This window comes from Pholis gunnellus, assembly GCF_910591455.1.
Source record: "Pholis gunnellus genome assembly, chromosome: 22".
NCBI classification, from domain to species: Eukaryota; Metazoa; Chordata; class Actinopteri; order Perciformes; family Pholidae; genus Pholis; species Pholis gunnellus.
This window is the reverse complement of record NC_136549.1, coordinates 17446086-17464260: the sequence shown is the minus strand read 5'-3', so window position 1 is coordinate 17464260 and position 18175 is coordinate 17446086. Positions and strand designations below refer to the sequence as shown.

General features: G+C 40.7%; 1 protein-coding gene across 1 annotated transcript in view; it reads left to right on the top strand.

Moving 5' to 3' along the window:
* The window catches only part of LOC306714288 (leucine-rich repeat-containing G-protein coupled receptor 5-like), a gene marked incomplete at both ends in the record, with an annotated part of 31055 nt that extends 15586 nt beyond the window's left edge, over nt 1-15469 (top strand). The window contains 14 exons of the mRNA XM_079184271.1: nt 3967-4035; nt 4262-4333; nt 4430-4501; nt 5037-5105; nt 6271-6342; nt 7205-7270; nt 8469-8540; nt 10291-10362; nt 10616-10741; nt 11057-11217; nt 12191-12274; nt 12869-13112; nt 14486-14640; nt 14739-15469. Of these exons, the coding sequence (XP_079040397.1) occupies nt 3967-4035; nt 4262-4333; nt 4430-4501; nt 5037-5105; nt 6271-6342; nt 7205-7270; nt 8469-8540; nt 10291-10362; nt 10616-10741; nt 11057-11217; nt 12191-12274; nt 12869-13112; nt 14486-14640; nt 14739-15469 (2065 nt within the window). The remainder of the gene's footprint in view (nt 1-3966; nt 4036-4261; nt 4334-4429; nt 4502-5036; nt 5106-6270; nt 6343-7204; nt 7271-8468; nt 8541-10290; nt 10363-10615; nt 10742-11056; nt 11218-12190; nt 12275-12868; nt 13113-14485; nt 14641-14738) is intronic.
* Nucleotides 15470-18175: the final 2706 nt, after the last annotated feature.

Below are 18175 nucleotides of genomic sequence, written 5' to 3'. Positions count from 1 at the left end.
AAAATAAGAAGAGTTATCATTTATTTATATACAGAAGGTGACAAAAAATTAACAAAAGGGCTTTTCACCACTTCTTAAAAAGCTCTAAATATAAATATCTATTTCCTAAATGTTTAATGTGCAGACCACCAAATCTACATCTTATTATAATTCTCTCTATGTCATCTTATTCTATATAAAAAGTTATAAAACTAAATAGAAGCGCAAGAAAATAAAAATCAACATAGGATATGAAATTAATTGTATTTGTTTAATAAACGTGTTAACATGTTATTGTTGTACTTTACTTTACCAACATAACGTCGTCCATTTTTCTTTCATTTCACTCGTTATAGTTCTTTTTCTGCTCAATGTTTATTTTTTATTTCTTTATCGATGTAAAAACTCACAACAACACACAAATGTACAATAATGGTACAAGATCGTCTTGGGCGTTGTCTTTTGTGTGCAATTAATTTACACGTCAATATATATTTTTCCAAATTATTGTTTTTATCAAGAGTACTTTCCCACAGAACGTGAATATTACGCGCTGGAAAAAGCGATGTATTTATATAAATAAGTGCTGTTTAAGTGTTCGTACTGGGCTACACCTAAAAATATTTTCTTTCACATGTAAGTCTATTGGAAAAGTCTTTTGCTCGGGGTTTGGCACAGACCAGATCCACCTCTTCCCCTCTTACCTTTCACAATAAAAGCCCTAGACATATACAATGCTGAACTGCTTACCAGAGGGAACTCAGATTCACTCAAAGCATTTCACTGAAAGGAAACTTAATAAAATGTCTTACAGAAGCTTCAACTAAACCACAGACTGACGGATTTACTCAAACCTTTTATTAAAAATAAAAAGCTCAAAATGTAACGTATCAGCTGCTCTTTCTGCTACTAGCGGTTAGCATGCGATCTGTTTTTTTAGCAACTATTTCTGGATATTAGATGGAGGCAGATTAACGTGTGTGTGTGTGTGTGTGTGTGTGTATGTATAATGTGAGGAATGTGTGTGTGTATATAGAAATGTTTCTGTTTTCTCAGTCAACCAGAGAAGCAGGTTTAAACACACAAACACACGCTGCCTTCGTTTGGAAATACTTCTGTATATATGTGTGTGTGTGTGTGTGTGTGTGTGTGTGTGTGGCTCTGTGTGTGGCCCTGGCTGTATGCTAATCATAATTACTATTCATGCACACACACACACACACACAGCATGTGTGTGTGTGTGTGTGTACCTGTAGGATCAGCAATAATAAACCACACCAGAGACTCATGTTCATCTGAAACTACAAACACAAACAGAGAGAGAAGAAGAAAACGGAAATGAAAACAGAAAAAAAAAATATTAACTCAACAAGCTCGGTTCAGTTTTAAAGGAAAACACACGTCAGGGCTCTCCATCTGTGGTGGTTTTCATTCTCTTGAACATTTCAGCTTCATCTATGCCAACGTCCTTTCTGCCCAAATTAGAATTTTCTGGTTCCAGTAAGTGACGAAAATGGTGGTTAGCAGAAGAAACCCCAAATATCCAGCTTTCAAAACATCAGATTAGGTTTAAACCATAAAAAAATACCTTGAAGCTGTCTGTGGCCGGCATGAGCTTTCAAAAACCCACCAGAACTGAGTGGGAAACGCTGAGACACCTGCCAATCAACACAAAGCATTACAGGACTAATTCAACTCACTGGGAACTACGCTCAATTACTGTCATTTTAGAGTTAGTTTTCCCCGTCTAGAGCAGATTATTCCTAATATCAACCTGACAATCCAAGTTTAGGATTTAAATTTCCAGTCTAGAGCCGGTATTCCTAATCTAGAGCTTTTATTACCAATATAGAGTCAGCATTCCCAGTCCAGAGCTAGTATTCCTAATCTAGAGCTTTTATTACCAATATAGAGTCAGCATTCTCAGTCCAGAGCTGGTATTCCCAATCTAGAGCTTTTATTTTCAATATAGAGTTAGTATTCCCAATCTAGAGCTGGTATTCCCAATCTAGAGCTCTCATTGCCAGTCTAGAGCTGGTATTCCCAATCGAAAGCTTTCATTTCCAATATGGAGTTAGTATTCCTAGGCTAGAGCTGGTATTCCCAATCTAGAGCTTTCCAAGTATAGAGCTGACCATTCCCATAGCATTGTAGAGCTGGCCTTTCCATTATAGAGCTATCATTCCGTATGCAGCTGATATTCCCAATATAGCTGTAATGCAAGAGATGGTAATCCAAATATAGAGCTGACCATTCCCAGTATAGATCTGGTATTCCCAGTCTAGATGTGACAGTTTGGAGTTGGTTTTCCCAGTGTAGAGCTGAGCATCACCTGATATTGATCGATGTGAGAACTGTTACTGCAGGATTACCCACTAACATGACCTATTGAACCTAATCAGCATGCACAATTAAGATAATTAAGATTGCCCCAAAAGCCTCTGGATCTCCCACGAGCCCTTAAACCGACTAAATCAAAAACCCATTATCCAGCTCTCATCCAGTCGTAACCTTCCAAATCCCATCAATAATAGTTTGGCAGAAAGCGTAGCAGCCATTGTTGTTACAAACCATCCTCTGGACACACACACACAGGACCAGACTGAAGCAATTTCAATTTAATGGTATTTTCACAATGTGGCAGCTTCACTCCACATGGTCTATATGTGTGTGTGTGTGTGTGTGTGTGTGTGTGTGTGTGTGTGTGTGTGTGTGTGTGTGTGTGTGTGTGTGTGTGTGTGTGTGTGTGTGTGTGTGTGTGTGTGTGTAATAGCCACCTGCTTCCCAGAGATGGATGAGAGGACCTAATTGAAGCCATGTGTAGACTCGTAGAATGCTCTAGTCTCTACTGGTGATGAAAGAACGGAGCGAGTTAAATGTTTCTTTAATAAACTTAACAGACGGTGGAAAAAAAGGATTGAGCTAAACATCAATCTTGAAACTCAAACATTTACATGAAACACGTTTCCAGTCTGAAGCGTTCCCACAGCATTGTGGAGCTGACCTTTCCATTCGAGAACTAGCATTGAGGAGGTATCATTCCCATATAGCTCTGGTATCCCAGTCTAGAAATGACAATTCCAGTGTAGAGTTAGTGTAAGGAGTCGAGAGCTAAAACATTCCCAGTTTAGAGTTGGCTTTCCCAGTCTAGAGCGAGCATATCCAGAGGCTAGAGATGTCCATTCCCAGTACATATTGGATACTTAGCGTCAAGAGCTCCATTAAAGAGCTAACAGCAGCAAACAAAGTATAACTTTATTACCAGTCTAGAGTGGACCATTCCCAATTTGGAGATGGTTTCCCCATTCAAGATGTGACAATTCCCAGAAAGTTAGAAGCAGTCTATAGCTAAACCTGTTCCCAGTCTAGAGCTGACCATTCCCTGTATACATCTGTTATTTCCAGTCGAGATGCGACAATTCCAACACATAGCTGTATTACCAGTGTAAACCTCACCATTCACAGTCTCTAGTTGATTTTCCCAGTCTTGAGCAGACATTTCCATTCTATAACTGGCCCCTCCCAGTTCATATTTGGTTCCTACCATCTAGAACCGACATTCCCAGTATATAGTTGGTATTTCCAGTCTAATATTTCTAGGTATTGATCTGGTATTCCATCTAGCATTTACATTCCCAGTAGAGCGGGTACATTCCAGTCCAAATTTGACCTGATGTAATATTCTTAGTCTAGATCTGTTAATCCAGAGTTGCCCACTTTGGAATTGATCAACCCAGTACACAGCTGCATTACCAGTCTAGATTTGGCATTTTCAAAATAAAAGCTGACCCCAGATATTCCATATAAAAATGGTGACCTAATATTCCAGGTTTAGAGCTTGACATTCCCAACGTCAACCTGACGACACCTGACCACTCCCAGTGTAGAGCTCACCATTCCCAGTATTGACTTTATTTCCAAAGTTTTCCCAACTTTCATTCCCAAGTTGTTTCCCTGTCACGTCTGACTTCCCTCTCGTTCTCTCAGGGATCTGAACTACAACAGTCTGGACGAGTTTCCGACGGCGATCCGCTCACTGAGTCACCTGAAGGAGCTGTGAGTCTGGAACTTTAATAAATATCATGATACCAGCTTTTAAGTCTCAAAGAGGAAACAAGGCTTTTATTTAACGATCTAATATTGTTGAATTTAGACATCAGTCACTGGAGACATTATACTGCAGAAAGAGTACTTTCACTAAAGTACTTTAGCTGAAGTACTTCTTCCTCCAGTGTTTCATCTTTGAGGAAAACTAAAAATCTCTGTTCTGTTTCCTGTTTAGCGGTTTCCACAGCAACAACATCCAGTCGATCCCGGAGCAGGCCTTCCGGGGGAACCCCTCGCTCATCACCATGTTCGTACCTCACGTCTCACCGCACGGCCCGATTACAGCTCTGTGAGGAGTGAGACACGATGAACCCGTCTGTCTGCTTTCTGTTTGTCTTTATAGATTCTTCTACGACAACCCGATCCAGTCTGTGGGACGATCCGCCTTCCAGAACCTGCCGGAGCTACGCACACTGTGAGAGACACTGAGATCAAAGGGAGAGTTTGACACCTTTTAAATGTGGATGTCCAACTCAATGTTGGTGGTAAATGTAGTCCATTGAAGTGGACATTTGTAGTTCTTCCTGGTCCACTCCTCGTGCCGACTCCCCGTCCCATTTCGTTGTCCCGTCTCCTCGTCCCGTCTCCTCCTCCTGACTCCTCGTCCCGTCTCCTCGTCCCGTCTCCTCCTCCTGACTCCTCGTCCTGTCTCCTCCTCCCGTCTCCTCGTCCCGTCTCCTCGTCCCAAGAGAGAGAGAGAGAGGCTGCAGCTGCATTAGCCGTGCAAAGGGATGCAATGCATCATGGGACCTGTAGTCCCTGTCGGCACGGCTCCGCAAGCACAAACTCAGCTTCCCATGTCAATAAATGAGCTCTGAGGAACTTATTGCTTTAATTTACCATCAACTCTGATTGAACATCCACAGAAAAGATGCAGAATTTTCCCTTTTTAACTAAATAGATACTGAAATAAAACATATTATCACAATGTTTCTCTGTGATTCCTCCAGCTCTCTGAACGGAGCAGCGGATCTCACCGAGTTTCCAGATCTGACGGGAACCGAGAGCCTGGAAAGCCTGTAAGACACACACACACACACACACACACACACACACACACACACACACACACACAGAGGAATGCTTCATATCTTCGTGTCTTGTGTGTTTTGAGAATCAAACTGCTGTTATTAAAACTCTGCAGCGGGTTATTATTCTATCTGACAGACGGTAACTTTCTCCTTGTTGTGTCCCAGATCTCCACGTCATAATAAACCTCCACAATGTTTATTTTCTTCTGTTTTTTGGGGTTCCATTTAAACTCCGTCCCCGCTGGTTCCTGAAGGCAGCGTGTGTAGAACAGAAAGCTCAGTCGGTGGAAATAAAAAGTCCAACCAAACAAACCGTCACACGTTCTTCTTCTCTCTGCTTTTATTTTGTTATTTTACTGTTGAATGGAGAGAAACTTTTATGAGGTTTGGTCACTAAATGTATTTTATATTCATCATTGTTTAATATAAATAATCTGGTTTTATCTGGCACACAGTTCACCTTAAATGCACCTGAACACACCACCCTCACTGCTCCTGAACACGTCATCGTAAAATGTAATTCACCGTTGATGCACTTGAACTCATCATAATATACTTTTGTAAATGGACCTGAACACACCAGAAGTCACCTCAACACATCACCGTATATTTAAAGGATTCCTGAACACACCATGGTACAATCTAATATCCCTTGAATGCACCTGAACACATCATCATTCAAAGCACATCAAAATGTAACTTAAATGCTCCTGAACACAACACAATGCTTCTGAACACACTATATTTAACCCAGTCACATCTGCATACAATCTCAGTGTTCCTGAACACACCATAGTGCAACCTAATGCACTTTAAATGCACTTGAACACAACATAATGCGCTCTAAATGCACTTGAACGCACCCTAGTACCATCTAATATACAGTACCTCCAACGCACCTGAAGGACGACCTGAACACAACTTCAACCAAACACATTATCATTATCATCATTTTAGATGTTCCTGAATGCACCATAGTCTTTGTGTAACACACCATCGTTCCTTTTGAATGTTCCTGAACACACCGTAGTACAAACTAGTAGAGTAGTGATGCACCTGAACACATCTTAATGTACCATGTGTGTGTGTGTGTGTGTGTGTGTGTGTGTGTGTGTGTGTGTGTGTGTGTGTGTGTGTGTGTGTGTGTGTGCAGGACTATCACAGGAGCTCGGATCACCTCTCTGCCCGGTTCGGTGTGTGAACAGCTTCCAAACCTTCAGCTGCTGTGAGTCTTTTATTTACAGATTAAGGTCATTGTAGGTAAAAAACTATAATAATAATAATAATAATAATACGGAGCCGAGAAAAAACTCATCAAGGAACGACATTGCTTCATTTTGTACGGTTGGATCAGAAAATGTATTAATTATATTTGTATTTATTCATGTTCATAAAAGAACGTGAAAGAAAACATTTATATGTATCTTTCAGGACCTTCACTCAGACGTCGCCCTTACAATAAGAACAAGGCTTCCATTCAGACGGCGGCTACATTTGTGACTTTAATCTCTAATATTTTAGGTTTTTCCCCGTATGTTTACATCGTTGATCTTGTTTCATTTCTCTGAATATTACCCTCTCCTTTCACTCTGTAAGTTTGAATACAATGACCCTAAAACACGCCATTTGGAGATGTAAGAACTTCATCATCCAATAGAAAAAGTCTTATCTTGGCAGCGTTTTGTGGTTTAATAAAAGGCTAATATATTCATACATAGTAGTAACACTAAACCTACAGCTGAGGGGGATTGAATGTCTTTAGTTCTGCAGGTATTTAGTCAAAAATCAAAGTATTGGACACATTAACATGATGAAAAGTCAGAGGGTCACCAAAGTTATGAGAGTTCATCCTGAGGTGGACCTGAATGTTTGTGCCAGATTTCAATCCATCCGATAGATGTTGAGATATTTGAGTCCGGATCAAAGTCGACTCACAATCACAGGAAAATATCTGACGCTGGAAATCTTCATTCACTTGATATATGTGTGATATTTCGTGTGATACTCTGTGAGCTCCTGTTGACAGGCTGCACTGTGATGCCTTCATGTCTTTTGGAATGATGACAACTGAGACTTTCTCTCTGCAGTGATCTCTCCTATAATCAGATCCAGACTCTTCCCAACTTCTCCGGCTGTGAGAGCGTTCAGAAGATGTGAGTTTTATTTGCTTTGTTTTTTATTGGACACTGTGTAGGGTCAATAAAAAAAAATTACGATATAGTTACTAATAACCTGTTAAAAAATGTAGGAAGGAACATTATCCAAGTATCACAATATTAAAGCTACTATGAGGAACTTTCATGTTGTGTTGGTTCTGTCGCCCCCTGTGGACTAAAGCTGTAGTGTTTCTGAGCACCAGACTCTTTAGAAAACCTCTCATTTTACTGCAGCAGGTCTGACAGTCTGCTCCTCTCAGTCCTGGTTCTGGTTCTCCCGTGCCTCCCTTCCCTCCAGCGGGTCCAGCAACACATACTGGGTCTCCAGCAGAGAGGAGAAGCTCTGCTCCTGGAGGAGGAGGAGGAGGAGAAGGAGGAGGAGGAGGAGGAGGAGATGCTGCTGCCGGGAGCTGAGCTCTCCTCCTCCCTCCAGAGCTCCGGATCTGGGTCTGTCCACGGTGGACCGGTCTCTGCTGGAGGATCTGGGTCTGTCCACGGTGGACCGGTCTCTGCTGGAGGATCTGGGTCTGTCCACGGTGGACCGGTCTCTGCTGGAGTCTGAGCTGAAGGAGGTTCTGGTGAACCTGCATGAGTTCATCTGGTTTCACCAGAATCCGACCCGGTGGCTACGATGACGAGCATCAAGAATAACTCTATAGAAACAGACCATCTTCTCTCTGATGGTCTCTTTACTGATGGAGGTCTGATAGAGGATCAGGACTACACTGGGACTGGTTCAGGACCAGATAAACGTTCCTCACAGTAACTTTAAAACGCTTCTGTTGCTCTTGGATTACCTCAAAATGCGCCAAAAAGACGAGAGAAATGAACAATAAATAATCTGGTTCTGGTCTCTACAGTAACGTTCCGTGTACTCAGTTACTCCTGAAGCCTGTTCTTCAGACCTGTGAAGCCTCCGATCTGCTGCACAGTCGCGCTGTGTTCTTATACGGATTACCATGGCGACCAATAAAGTACAGCCAGCTGTGCATTGTGGGAATAATTATCGCCGTTGTGGTCCACGTTTGACCAATCAGATCGCAACCTCTCCTGTGTGCCGTAAAACAGATTGATAAACGTGATGTCATGGAAATATCAGCGCTAATGTGTGTGCTTGTGTGTGTGTGTGTGTCTGTGTGCGTGCGTGTGTGTGTGTGTGTGTGTGTGTGTATATGTGTGTGTGTGTGTGTTCTAGTGATCTGCACCATAACGAGATAGAGGAACTGGAGGAGAACACCTTCCACGGTCTGATGTCACTACGCTCACTGTAAGCACACACACACACTCACACACACACACACACACACTTTAATTAGGCTGGAGATCCTGAGCAGCGATCCGAAGATGCCCTCTGTAAATACTTCCACATGGAAACACACACACACGGGTCCAGGTGGTCTGCTTGTTGATGGGACGGGTATGATGCCATAAAGTGGCTCAGAGTCAAGAATCTACACAAAAATACTACAACTGGTGGTGGAGGAGGTACTCAGACCTTTTACTTAAGTAAAAGTACCCTTGCACAAGTCTACAACTCTACTACACTTGACTCTTTAATAACATACTTGTTTTGACGTACTCTTAATTTGTTTGTTTCTCATATTTTATTGTACATTTTCATATTTTCTATTTTTAAGGTACCACAGTGAGGCGCAGCCCACTGTTGGGCTCATTATCTGTAACCAGTGTAGCATTAAAGCATGGGTGGAATTAGCTAGCTAGCTAACTAGCCATCTCTTTATTAGTTAGCCAGCTAGCTAATTCCACCCATGCTTTAATGCTACGCTGGTTACAGATAATGAGCCGAACAAAGTTGTTACTCATCTGTTGATAGCAATGATCTTTTCTACGGTGTGAAGAGTGTTGATGAAGAATTTAGTTGTTAAATACTGCAAAACTTTACTCCAATAAGTCAGCAACTTGCCGTAGGTCGGTTTAGTTTATATATGTATATTTTTATAGAAGTTAGCTCGCTACGACAGTCTTAATGGAAACGTTACACATAAAAATGGCCGCCGCTTTGCCAATCCTGCTCAGTTGATTTGAATGGGAACGTCCGTTCTTCTCCTATTTTATATCTATGATAATAATGTATTAATAATCTGAATATGCAAAGTAACTCAATTCAGTATCAGATAAATGTACAGGAGTAGAAGTATTAGGTAGCATGAAATGGAAATACTTAAGTAAAGTACAAGTACCTCAAAATTGTATTAAACACAGTACTTGTGTAAATGTTTCCACCACCACCATAGATTTGACAATGGAACAATTTAGTCACATTGTAAATTACTTACTTTTTTCAAAGTACATTTTCACACAAATACTTTTAATTGAGTATAATTTTCTAGTACTCCTAAAACATGTCTCGCTTAATAAACTATAATCTGAGATTTCCTAACAGTTAACTTTCTTTTTCAACAAATTACATTAATAATAAAGTGAACTGTTGTGTCTGAACATGATGACTTATTATATTATCGTATTATAGAAAATAAGAGTATTACACACACACGTTCTTTTATCCTGGGATTAGAAACAAAGGCTGGCTGTTAACCGAGAGCCCGTGGTTAATCCACAGGTCACTGAGAGATTAAAGGGTAACGTCGGTATTTTCCCCATGTTTATGTTTAAGTGACTTATGGCAACAACAGTTTTTAAATTGGTCCAGTATTGAAGGAGACACAATTACAAACAGACAAGGTAAAGAAAGATGTTTTATTTCTCTGTAGGGTTCTTTCCATAATGTTGCCCGTCAGTGGCAACAAGCTTTTAGTTGACGTATATTGGCGGTGAGAAGTTGCCCCCGAGCGTTTACGTTGCAGCTTATTTAGCGGCTGCAGCGCTCTCGTTCAATACTGGAGCAACTTCGACACAAAAACATGAAAACAGATGTTTAGAAAATACAGAAGCTACCCTTTAAAAACACTTAAACAGGCTGGCAGAAATGTGTCCTCTCAAGTTGATGAAAGGTTGCTGGTTTAAATCCCTAACTCCTCCCCATTCTCTCTGTTTAGTGACTTATCATGGAACAGATTGTCATCAATGAAGCCGAACTCTTTCTCTGCTCTGCCGGCTCTCATCAAACTGTGAGTAACCAGACTACGTTCCTATTAAAACAGTGTCTTCACTGGTTTGTACAAAGATAGATTCAGTGTCAACGGACTGAAAATAGTTTTATATTGAAGTACAAGTACAACTACTAGTATGTCAAAATGACATTTGAGTAATTGTACTTCGTGACTTTCCACCTCTGTTCAATGATGTGATGTGAAGTCGTGGAAACGTCCTCACATGTAGATTATTGTTGTTTTATTTGTTCCTGTCTGTGCCTCTCTGCAGCGACCTGTCGTCCAATCAGCTGTCGTCTCTGCCTCTGATTGGTCTGCAGACTCTGACTCATCTGCGATTGGCCGGAAACACACAGCTGATGGAGTTAATGCCACGAGAGGACCTGCCGCGAGTCAGGTGAGCACACACACACACACACACACACACACACACACACACAGAGTCCTCTACTCTAATCTGTCTCCTTGTGTTTATTGGAAATGATTTAAAGGGACATTCTACTGAACAGCAGGTGTAATAAAGTTGATTTAACTCCAGAGTGTTTAGACTTAACTGGTAATGAAATGTATTCTGATACTTTTGTATTTTACTTAAGTAACATTTTGAATGCAGGACTTTTACTTGTAACAGTTTCTACATTGTTGTTTTAGGAAGTTCTTCTTCCACATGTACATAATAAAGATATACAAAGGGGTTTGTTTGTTTGTTCAGGGTGATGGAGCTTCCTTACGCCTTCCAGTGCTGTGCCTTCGTCTCCTGTGAGAGGAGAGGAGGAGGAGGAGGAGGAGGAGGAGGAGGAGGAGGTTTGTCCTGGGAGAGAGAGGAAGCAGCAGACTCTACCGGGAGAGAAACCTCTGTTGTCTCCAGCCAAGGTGACGCCAAACAAATCCTCTCCAATCGTGATACGATATTATCACACTACGATATTGTCACGATACCATCTATTTTAAGTTTTAAACATTTTGCGATATGTCGCGATTTCTTACCTTTTTTTAATCGCAAATTATGCGTCTTTTCACCATCTTTTTTATCTCATAAATAGCGGTGTAACGGATCATAAAACTCACGGTTCGGATCAGGATAAAAGGAAAGAAGAGCAAATATGATTTGTATTGACTTTTTATTGATTTCACGTTTTTTGTTTGATTATAGCAGCTGGTCTACAAGGATCCAGTCTATTTTTTTGCCTCCATTCCAAAAATCATTTCAACCGCTCTGAAGTCAGTAAACCATCAAAATACTTAATGTTGTACTTTCTAGAGGTTTTTTTCTTCATAAAAACACATAATTCAAATGATAAGGAAATAAAAGATTGTATTTTTATTGATTAAAACAAATCTCATTATTATGTTTAATGATGTATTATAATGTTTTTAGAGCTCGTGTTAGAAGTTAAACAGCTCATAATTCATCTCTAATATCTATTTTATATTCATGTGAAAACATCTCCTTCAAACTACTGCATTTATTCAAGTTTATCACCAAAACTACATTTTACAGATTACATGTGAACACATCATGATAATGTTATAATTTACCTTCAGCCAGTACTCATTTTCACTGAGCAGAGCCTGAACGCATCATAACTCCATCTTTGTTTTTACAAACTTCCTGCCAATCCTGCTGCCTTTAAACATGTCGGTACCAGAAATAAATCAGCAGCAAAAAAGCAATCGTTATCAAAAGGTTTCATTTATATTTGCAATATTAATAGTTTATATAATAAAAGATACTTGGCACCTGAGTTTAGATGCAATATTGCCGCGATACTATGCTGTATCGATATTTGAGAAAAATGATATTTCAAAGTAAAAGTCAAAGACTCTCTTTGCTGTGTGTGTGCAGTCGATCAGGACTGGGATGATTTTCTGATGGAGTTTGAAGAAGAACCTAAACTTCAACACTCTGTCCACTGCAGCCCTGCACCAGGTACTTCAACACATTTTACATGTAATACCTGAATACCTGTATATTTATCATTATTGTTTAACAATAGTAATGTTATTTTAATGATGTGTTAATGTTATATTAATATTATTGTGAAGTTTTGTATTTTGATGCTTTGGCAACATCATTTAACTTTTTGACTTTCATGCCAATAAAGACGCATTGAATTGAATTGAATTTAAGGAAATAAAACCTAGATCAGCTAGTAGACAAAGACACTTTCTATATGACATGTATTTTTAAAGACTATCAGTGAAGTGACATCTTTCCAGTAGAAATCAGATTGTTGTTTAAAATATCAAATTTAGTTTTGTTAATTGTAGTGCAGTTATTTATTATCTCTTGTTTCAAGCGTTGACACTCTAATCTAGAACGTTTTAGAAACAAGGCAAACTGTAAACAAATAAAATCGTCTTTTTGTTTTAACTCAAGTATAGAATTTAAACTTTATGAGCTTAGATCAAGACAATACAAACTGTTTATCTGTCAGGAAAAAAATCCCCATTAATCACAGACATTGTATGATTCGTTGATTGATTGTAAAGTAAACTGATATGTGGTTTCTTCCTCCTCCAGGACCCTTCCGCCCCTGCCTCCATCTGCTCGGCAGCTGGTTGATCCGTGGAGGGGTGTGGCTCATCGCAGCGCTCTCATTGGTCAGCAACAGCCTGGTCGTCCTGTCGGTCTTCTTTTCCCCCGCCTCCTCAGTGACCCCACCCAAGCTGCTGATTGGTCTACTGGCCCTGGTGAACGGCCTGATGGGAGTGTGGAGCGGGTGGTTGGCGGCGGTGGATGCCTGGACGTTTGGAAGTTTTTGGAGGTACTAAACAGATTTGGGATTGTGAGAATTCTATGGATTATGGGGACTCTGACAATTCAATGGATTGTGGGGACGCTGACAATTCTATGGATTGTGGGGACTCTGACAATTCAATGGATTGTGGGGACGCTGACAATTCTATGGATTGTGGGGACTCTTCGGATTATGGGGACTTTGACAATTCAATGGATTGTGGGGACGCTGACAATTCTATGGATTGTGGGGACTCTTCAGATTATGGGGACTTTTGCAATACATTGGATTGTGGGGACTCTTGACAGTTGTATGGACTGTGGGGACTCTGCGGATTATGGGGACTTTGGCAATACATTGGATTGTGGGGACTCTTGACAGTTGTATGGATTGTGGGGACTTCGGATTATGGGGACTTTGGCAATACATTGGATTGTGGGGACTCTTGACAGTTGTATGGATTGTGGGGACTTCGGATTATGGGGACTTTGACAATTCATTGGATTGTGGGGACTCTTGACAGTTGTATGGATTGTGGGGTCTCTGCGGATTATGGGGACTTTGGCAATACATTGGATTGTGGGGACTCTTGACAGTTGTATGGATTGTGGGGTCTCTGCGGATTATGGGGACTTTGGCAATACATTGGATTGTGGGGACTCTTGACAGTTGTATGGACTGTGGGGACTCTAGGGATTGTGGGGAATTTGACAACTGTATTGTTTGTGGAGACCCTGGGGATTGTGGGGACTCTGGGAATACTGTCTTTTGTGGGGACCCTAGAAAATTTGGAATCTCTTGTGAAACTTTTGGGAATCTTGAGAAGGCAAAGGACTCTACAGCTGGAATATCTGGCCAATTTTGGAACAATGGGGAGTTGGGGAATGCTTGTTACTGTAGGAAAGTGCAAACATTTACAAAAATAAGTATCTAATATCTTTTTTAAAGTCATATGCTTCACTGAGAAAGAAGTATACAGCTAATATTAGAATATACAGAATTAAATTGTATTTCCTCTTTGTATCCAATGTCATTTAAAAACAATAAATTAATCGTGCAGATAATTTTGGTTTATTACGGTCTGGATCTTGTTTTCACAGCTTCGTCCATCATTTCTGTTGCTTATAATAACATTGTACTCATTAAGTTAGCAGCTGAGATCTGTCAACATGGTCATTTCGCCATAGTTCTTTTTCCGTCTTTCTGAACAATTTAAAGACTTATTGTTGGAAACAGCAGCTGATGAAATGTCAATTTATTTCTGATCTTATCTTATCTATAAAAACACTTTTATAGTCTTTATAATTTCCCCTTTCTGTTAAAATTCCCAAAAAGCACTTCATAAACAAGTCATTTCAAAATAAAAGTCAGAAGTTTCTTGGCCCTTGTGTGTGTTGCAGGTACGGGGCGAGGTGGGAGAGCAGCTTCCTGTGCCGCCTCAGCGGCTTCCTGTGTGTGTTTGCGTCTCAGACCGGCCTCTTCCTGTTAACCGTCGCCGCTCTGGAGCGATGCCTTGCCGCCGCACGCCGCCACAACAAACCGGACGGACACACTGGTGAGAAAAACGCACAGACAAACTAAATCATAAAAACACACACACACGCACACATCTGGAAATGTTGTCTGATTTCACTCCCCTCTTTCTGTCTCCAGGTCGATCCTCGTCACCGCTCTCCATCCGTCTGGCCGTCTGTCTGTGCTTCCTGTTGGGCCTGGCCGTCACGCTGCCCCCCCTGGTGGCCGGACACAGCAGCACCTCCCTCTGTCTGCCGCTGCCTTCCTCCTCCTCCTCCTCCTCCCTGGCCCTCTCCGTCTCCCTGGTGCTCCTCGACTCGCTGTGCTTCCTCCTCATGACCCTTGCCTACACTCGCCTCTACTGTCGGGCCAGCAAAGCTGCGCCCGCTGCCGACGAGGAGGCGGCGTTGACTCGACACGTAGCCTGGCTTCTCTTCTCGGACTGCCTTCTCTACCTCCCCGTGGCCTTTCTCTCCTTCTCCTCGCTGCTGCGCCTCCCCGCCGCTGGACCGGAGGCGGCGAAGGGGGTGCTGCTGCTCGTGGCGCCGCTGCCGGCCTGCGTCAACCCACTGCTCTACCTCCTCTTCAACCCGCTCGCCCGGCAGGAGCTGGCGGCGCTCACCAAACGCACCTGCGGGGCAGCGGTGGTACCCGGACTCTGCAGGGGAAGAGGAGGAGGAGGAGGAGGAGGAGGAGGAAGGTCGAGGCCGGACATGGTGGATTCAATGTACGACGAGGACGCGGAGAAACAGTCGTGTGACTCGACGCAGGCGCTGGTAGCGGTCGGAGGCACGAAGGAGGAAGAGGAGGAGAGAGGAAGACAAAAGAGCGAGACACATTTAGTGCCGTTTGTTGTTCCTCATCAATAGACTGACACACACACACACACACAGACACGCCGTCTAAAGGTCTCACCTGCCAAAGACTCACCTGAATTCGTTGGTTAGATTCAGTGTGTTGTCTCATTTTTCTTTTTAGTATTTTTGGAAGAATTTCTTTTGCCTTTATTGTGTATAAAGCTCTACAGGAGATGCCTATTCTTTGGTCTCTTTTATCCCAGATGGCCACCATACTCTCTCTCAGACGATAGCCAATCAGATCAAAGCAAAAGGACTTCAAGATTGCATTTAATCAAGAGTATGTGGTTTTTAATTTCAAAAGAAAATACATGCGACAATCAACTTGAGTGAAGTATTCATTTTGATGAATTATTATAGCCGCCAGACTTTTGGCAGGTGAGTAAAAGACTTCACACACACACACACAGATACACAGATACACTGCAGACTGTGTGGTAGCAAATGTAGCAGAGACCCATAAAGCTAAAAAAAAAGTCAATCAAAAGATAAAAGACAGAAATAAATGAACAAAGAAATTGGCTCTGTCCAGGACTTTAACAATATCAACTCTCTGATTAGTGAAGCCAAGGCTTCATTTCAGAGCGCACACACACACACACACACACACAAATCAGCAGTCAGCAGCTTTTATTTTGAAATATGACACGATTTACAGCACTGTGTTACCAAACATCCAACCAAATGTTCTACCAAATGCTGTTGAGCATTATGTCTGTGTGCGTCTGTGTCTGTATGTGTGTGTCTGTGTGTGTGTGTGTGTGTACGTGTCCACAGCTAATGTGTTTTTGCGAGTGTGTGTGAAAACTGCAGCGTCCTTGTGAGCTTCGTCACAGTCGATCCCCTCCGAAACTGAAAAACAAGAGTCAAGAGGACAAACAGGACTAAAGACCGAAAAGTGAAGAAGCTCATGTTTAGATACAGAAAGACTCCCAGCGATACAAAGATAACTTTAAAAAACATGAAACTGGTGCTTTTAAATAGTTATTTCCTGTAAAATTGATGAAGTTGTCTCAAAGAAAATCTTTTGTTTCAAGGACACTATCACATAAATAAATACCAAAACCAGCAGTTCATCTGATACCAGAACACGTGAAAAGGCCAAACTGCTGAATTCTGGGGTTATATTTGTTTGTTGAATGGTGGATCCATACAACAAACATTTAGTGTTCACATAGCACGAAATATCTGCTGTTAAAACACAGAATTTAGGAACTTTCTGTAAGTGTCAAACCATGTCATCACTAAGATGATTAAATCTGAACATACATCTTTTTAACATTACGTTTATTGTAACAATACAAACAATATGAACATACAAAGCTACAATGTAAAAGTTAAATTAACCAGAAAATGGAGGAAACAGGATTTTCAGATTCAGCAGTAAAAAAAGAATTTACTTGATAAAAAAGCCCCTTATGTGTATGTGTGTGTGTGTGTGTGTGTGTGTGTGTGTGTGTACGGTAAATGTGTGTACATATTGTAAATAGAAGCTACTGTGACAATCCTATTTTCTTATTGTGTCGACTGTGAGAAATGTCTTTGCTGAAATAATGATTATGTTTGTACGTTCATTTCAAGTGTTTCATACGCGGGTTGAATCCAGATACTTTTATTTACTTTGGTCACACACATGTGTCTCCGTGAGTCGGCGTCGCTCCGGTCCAGTTGGTGGCACCAAATCTTAAAGCGGCAAACTCACCAGTAGCAGAAGAAGTAACAACATGCATAACAATGTACTTACATTTTTTTAAACTAGCTGGTTAGCAGTGGTTGAAAGTAACAACGTAGCTCATAACATTTTTATTTCATGCTGTTTTACTGGTGTTAATATTATTGCTTTTCTATTTTATTACATTTTTGTAATAAAAAATCGAATGCATGCATTGGTCTCAAATTGTTAAATTGTTGAATTGCTTTTGTCCGGTACTTATAATTGAATATTTCCATTTTATGCTACTTTATTCATGAAGATATACATTTATTTTTGATAAATAAACTTACTTTGCAGATTCAGATTATTAATACAAAATATAAATCAACTAATGAATTATGATGTCGTAATAAAGGTTAAGATAAAACTTTATTGATCATTGGCGGAACATCACAAACTACCAGCAGCAGATAAAGTAATTAAAATGAGCTCCACCTTTACCTGCAACCTTAAAGTGATGAGCACATTAATGCATCAAAAATTATAGTACAATACTATCATATACATTATTTTAAAATGGGTCATTCTGCATAATAAGTAAATAACTTTTGTACTTTTACTTAGTAACATTTTGAATGCAGGTATTTTGTAACTTGTAGTATTTATACACTGTTTATTACTACTTTTACTTACGTTCACCTGCAGAAATGGTTTAAACAATTCTTGAATGCATTTACCTGCATTTATTAGTCAGAGAGCTTTCCGATCTACTTAAGACGCATGAAGTGACTCCGTGTAAATGTATGAAATCATGATGCAACCCAGAAATGTTTTCAACACATTCTAATTTTTTTTTTTTTAACTGTTGTTTTGTTACAAACTGTAAAAATGTTTTAAAAGTTTTAATCCTGCGTGAGTCCGAGGGTTTGAATAATCGTTCATGAACATGTTGCACAAACATCATCCACTGCATGAACATTTGACACGAATCCCGTGAGAGCTTTGAAAAATGAACAGCCTCTACTCAAAGGTCTACTTCTTAGCTTTCAGTTGCGTCTCCTGGT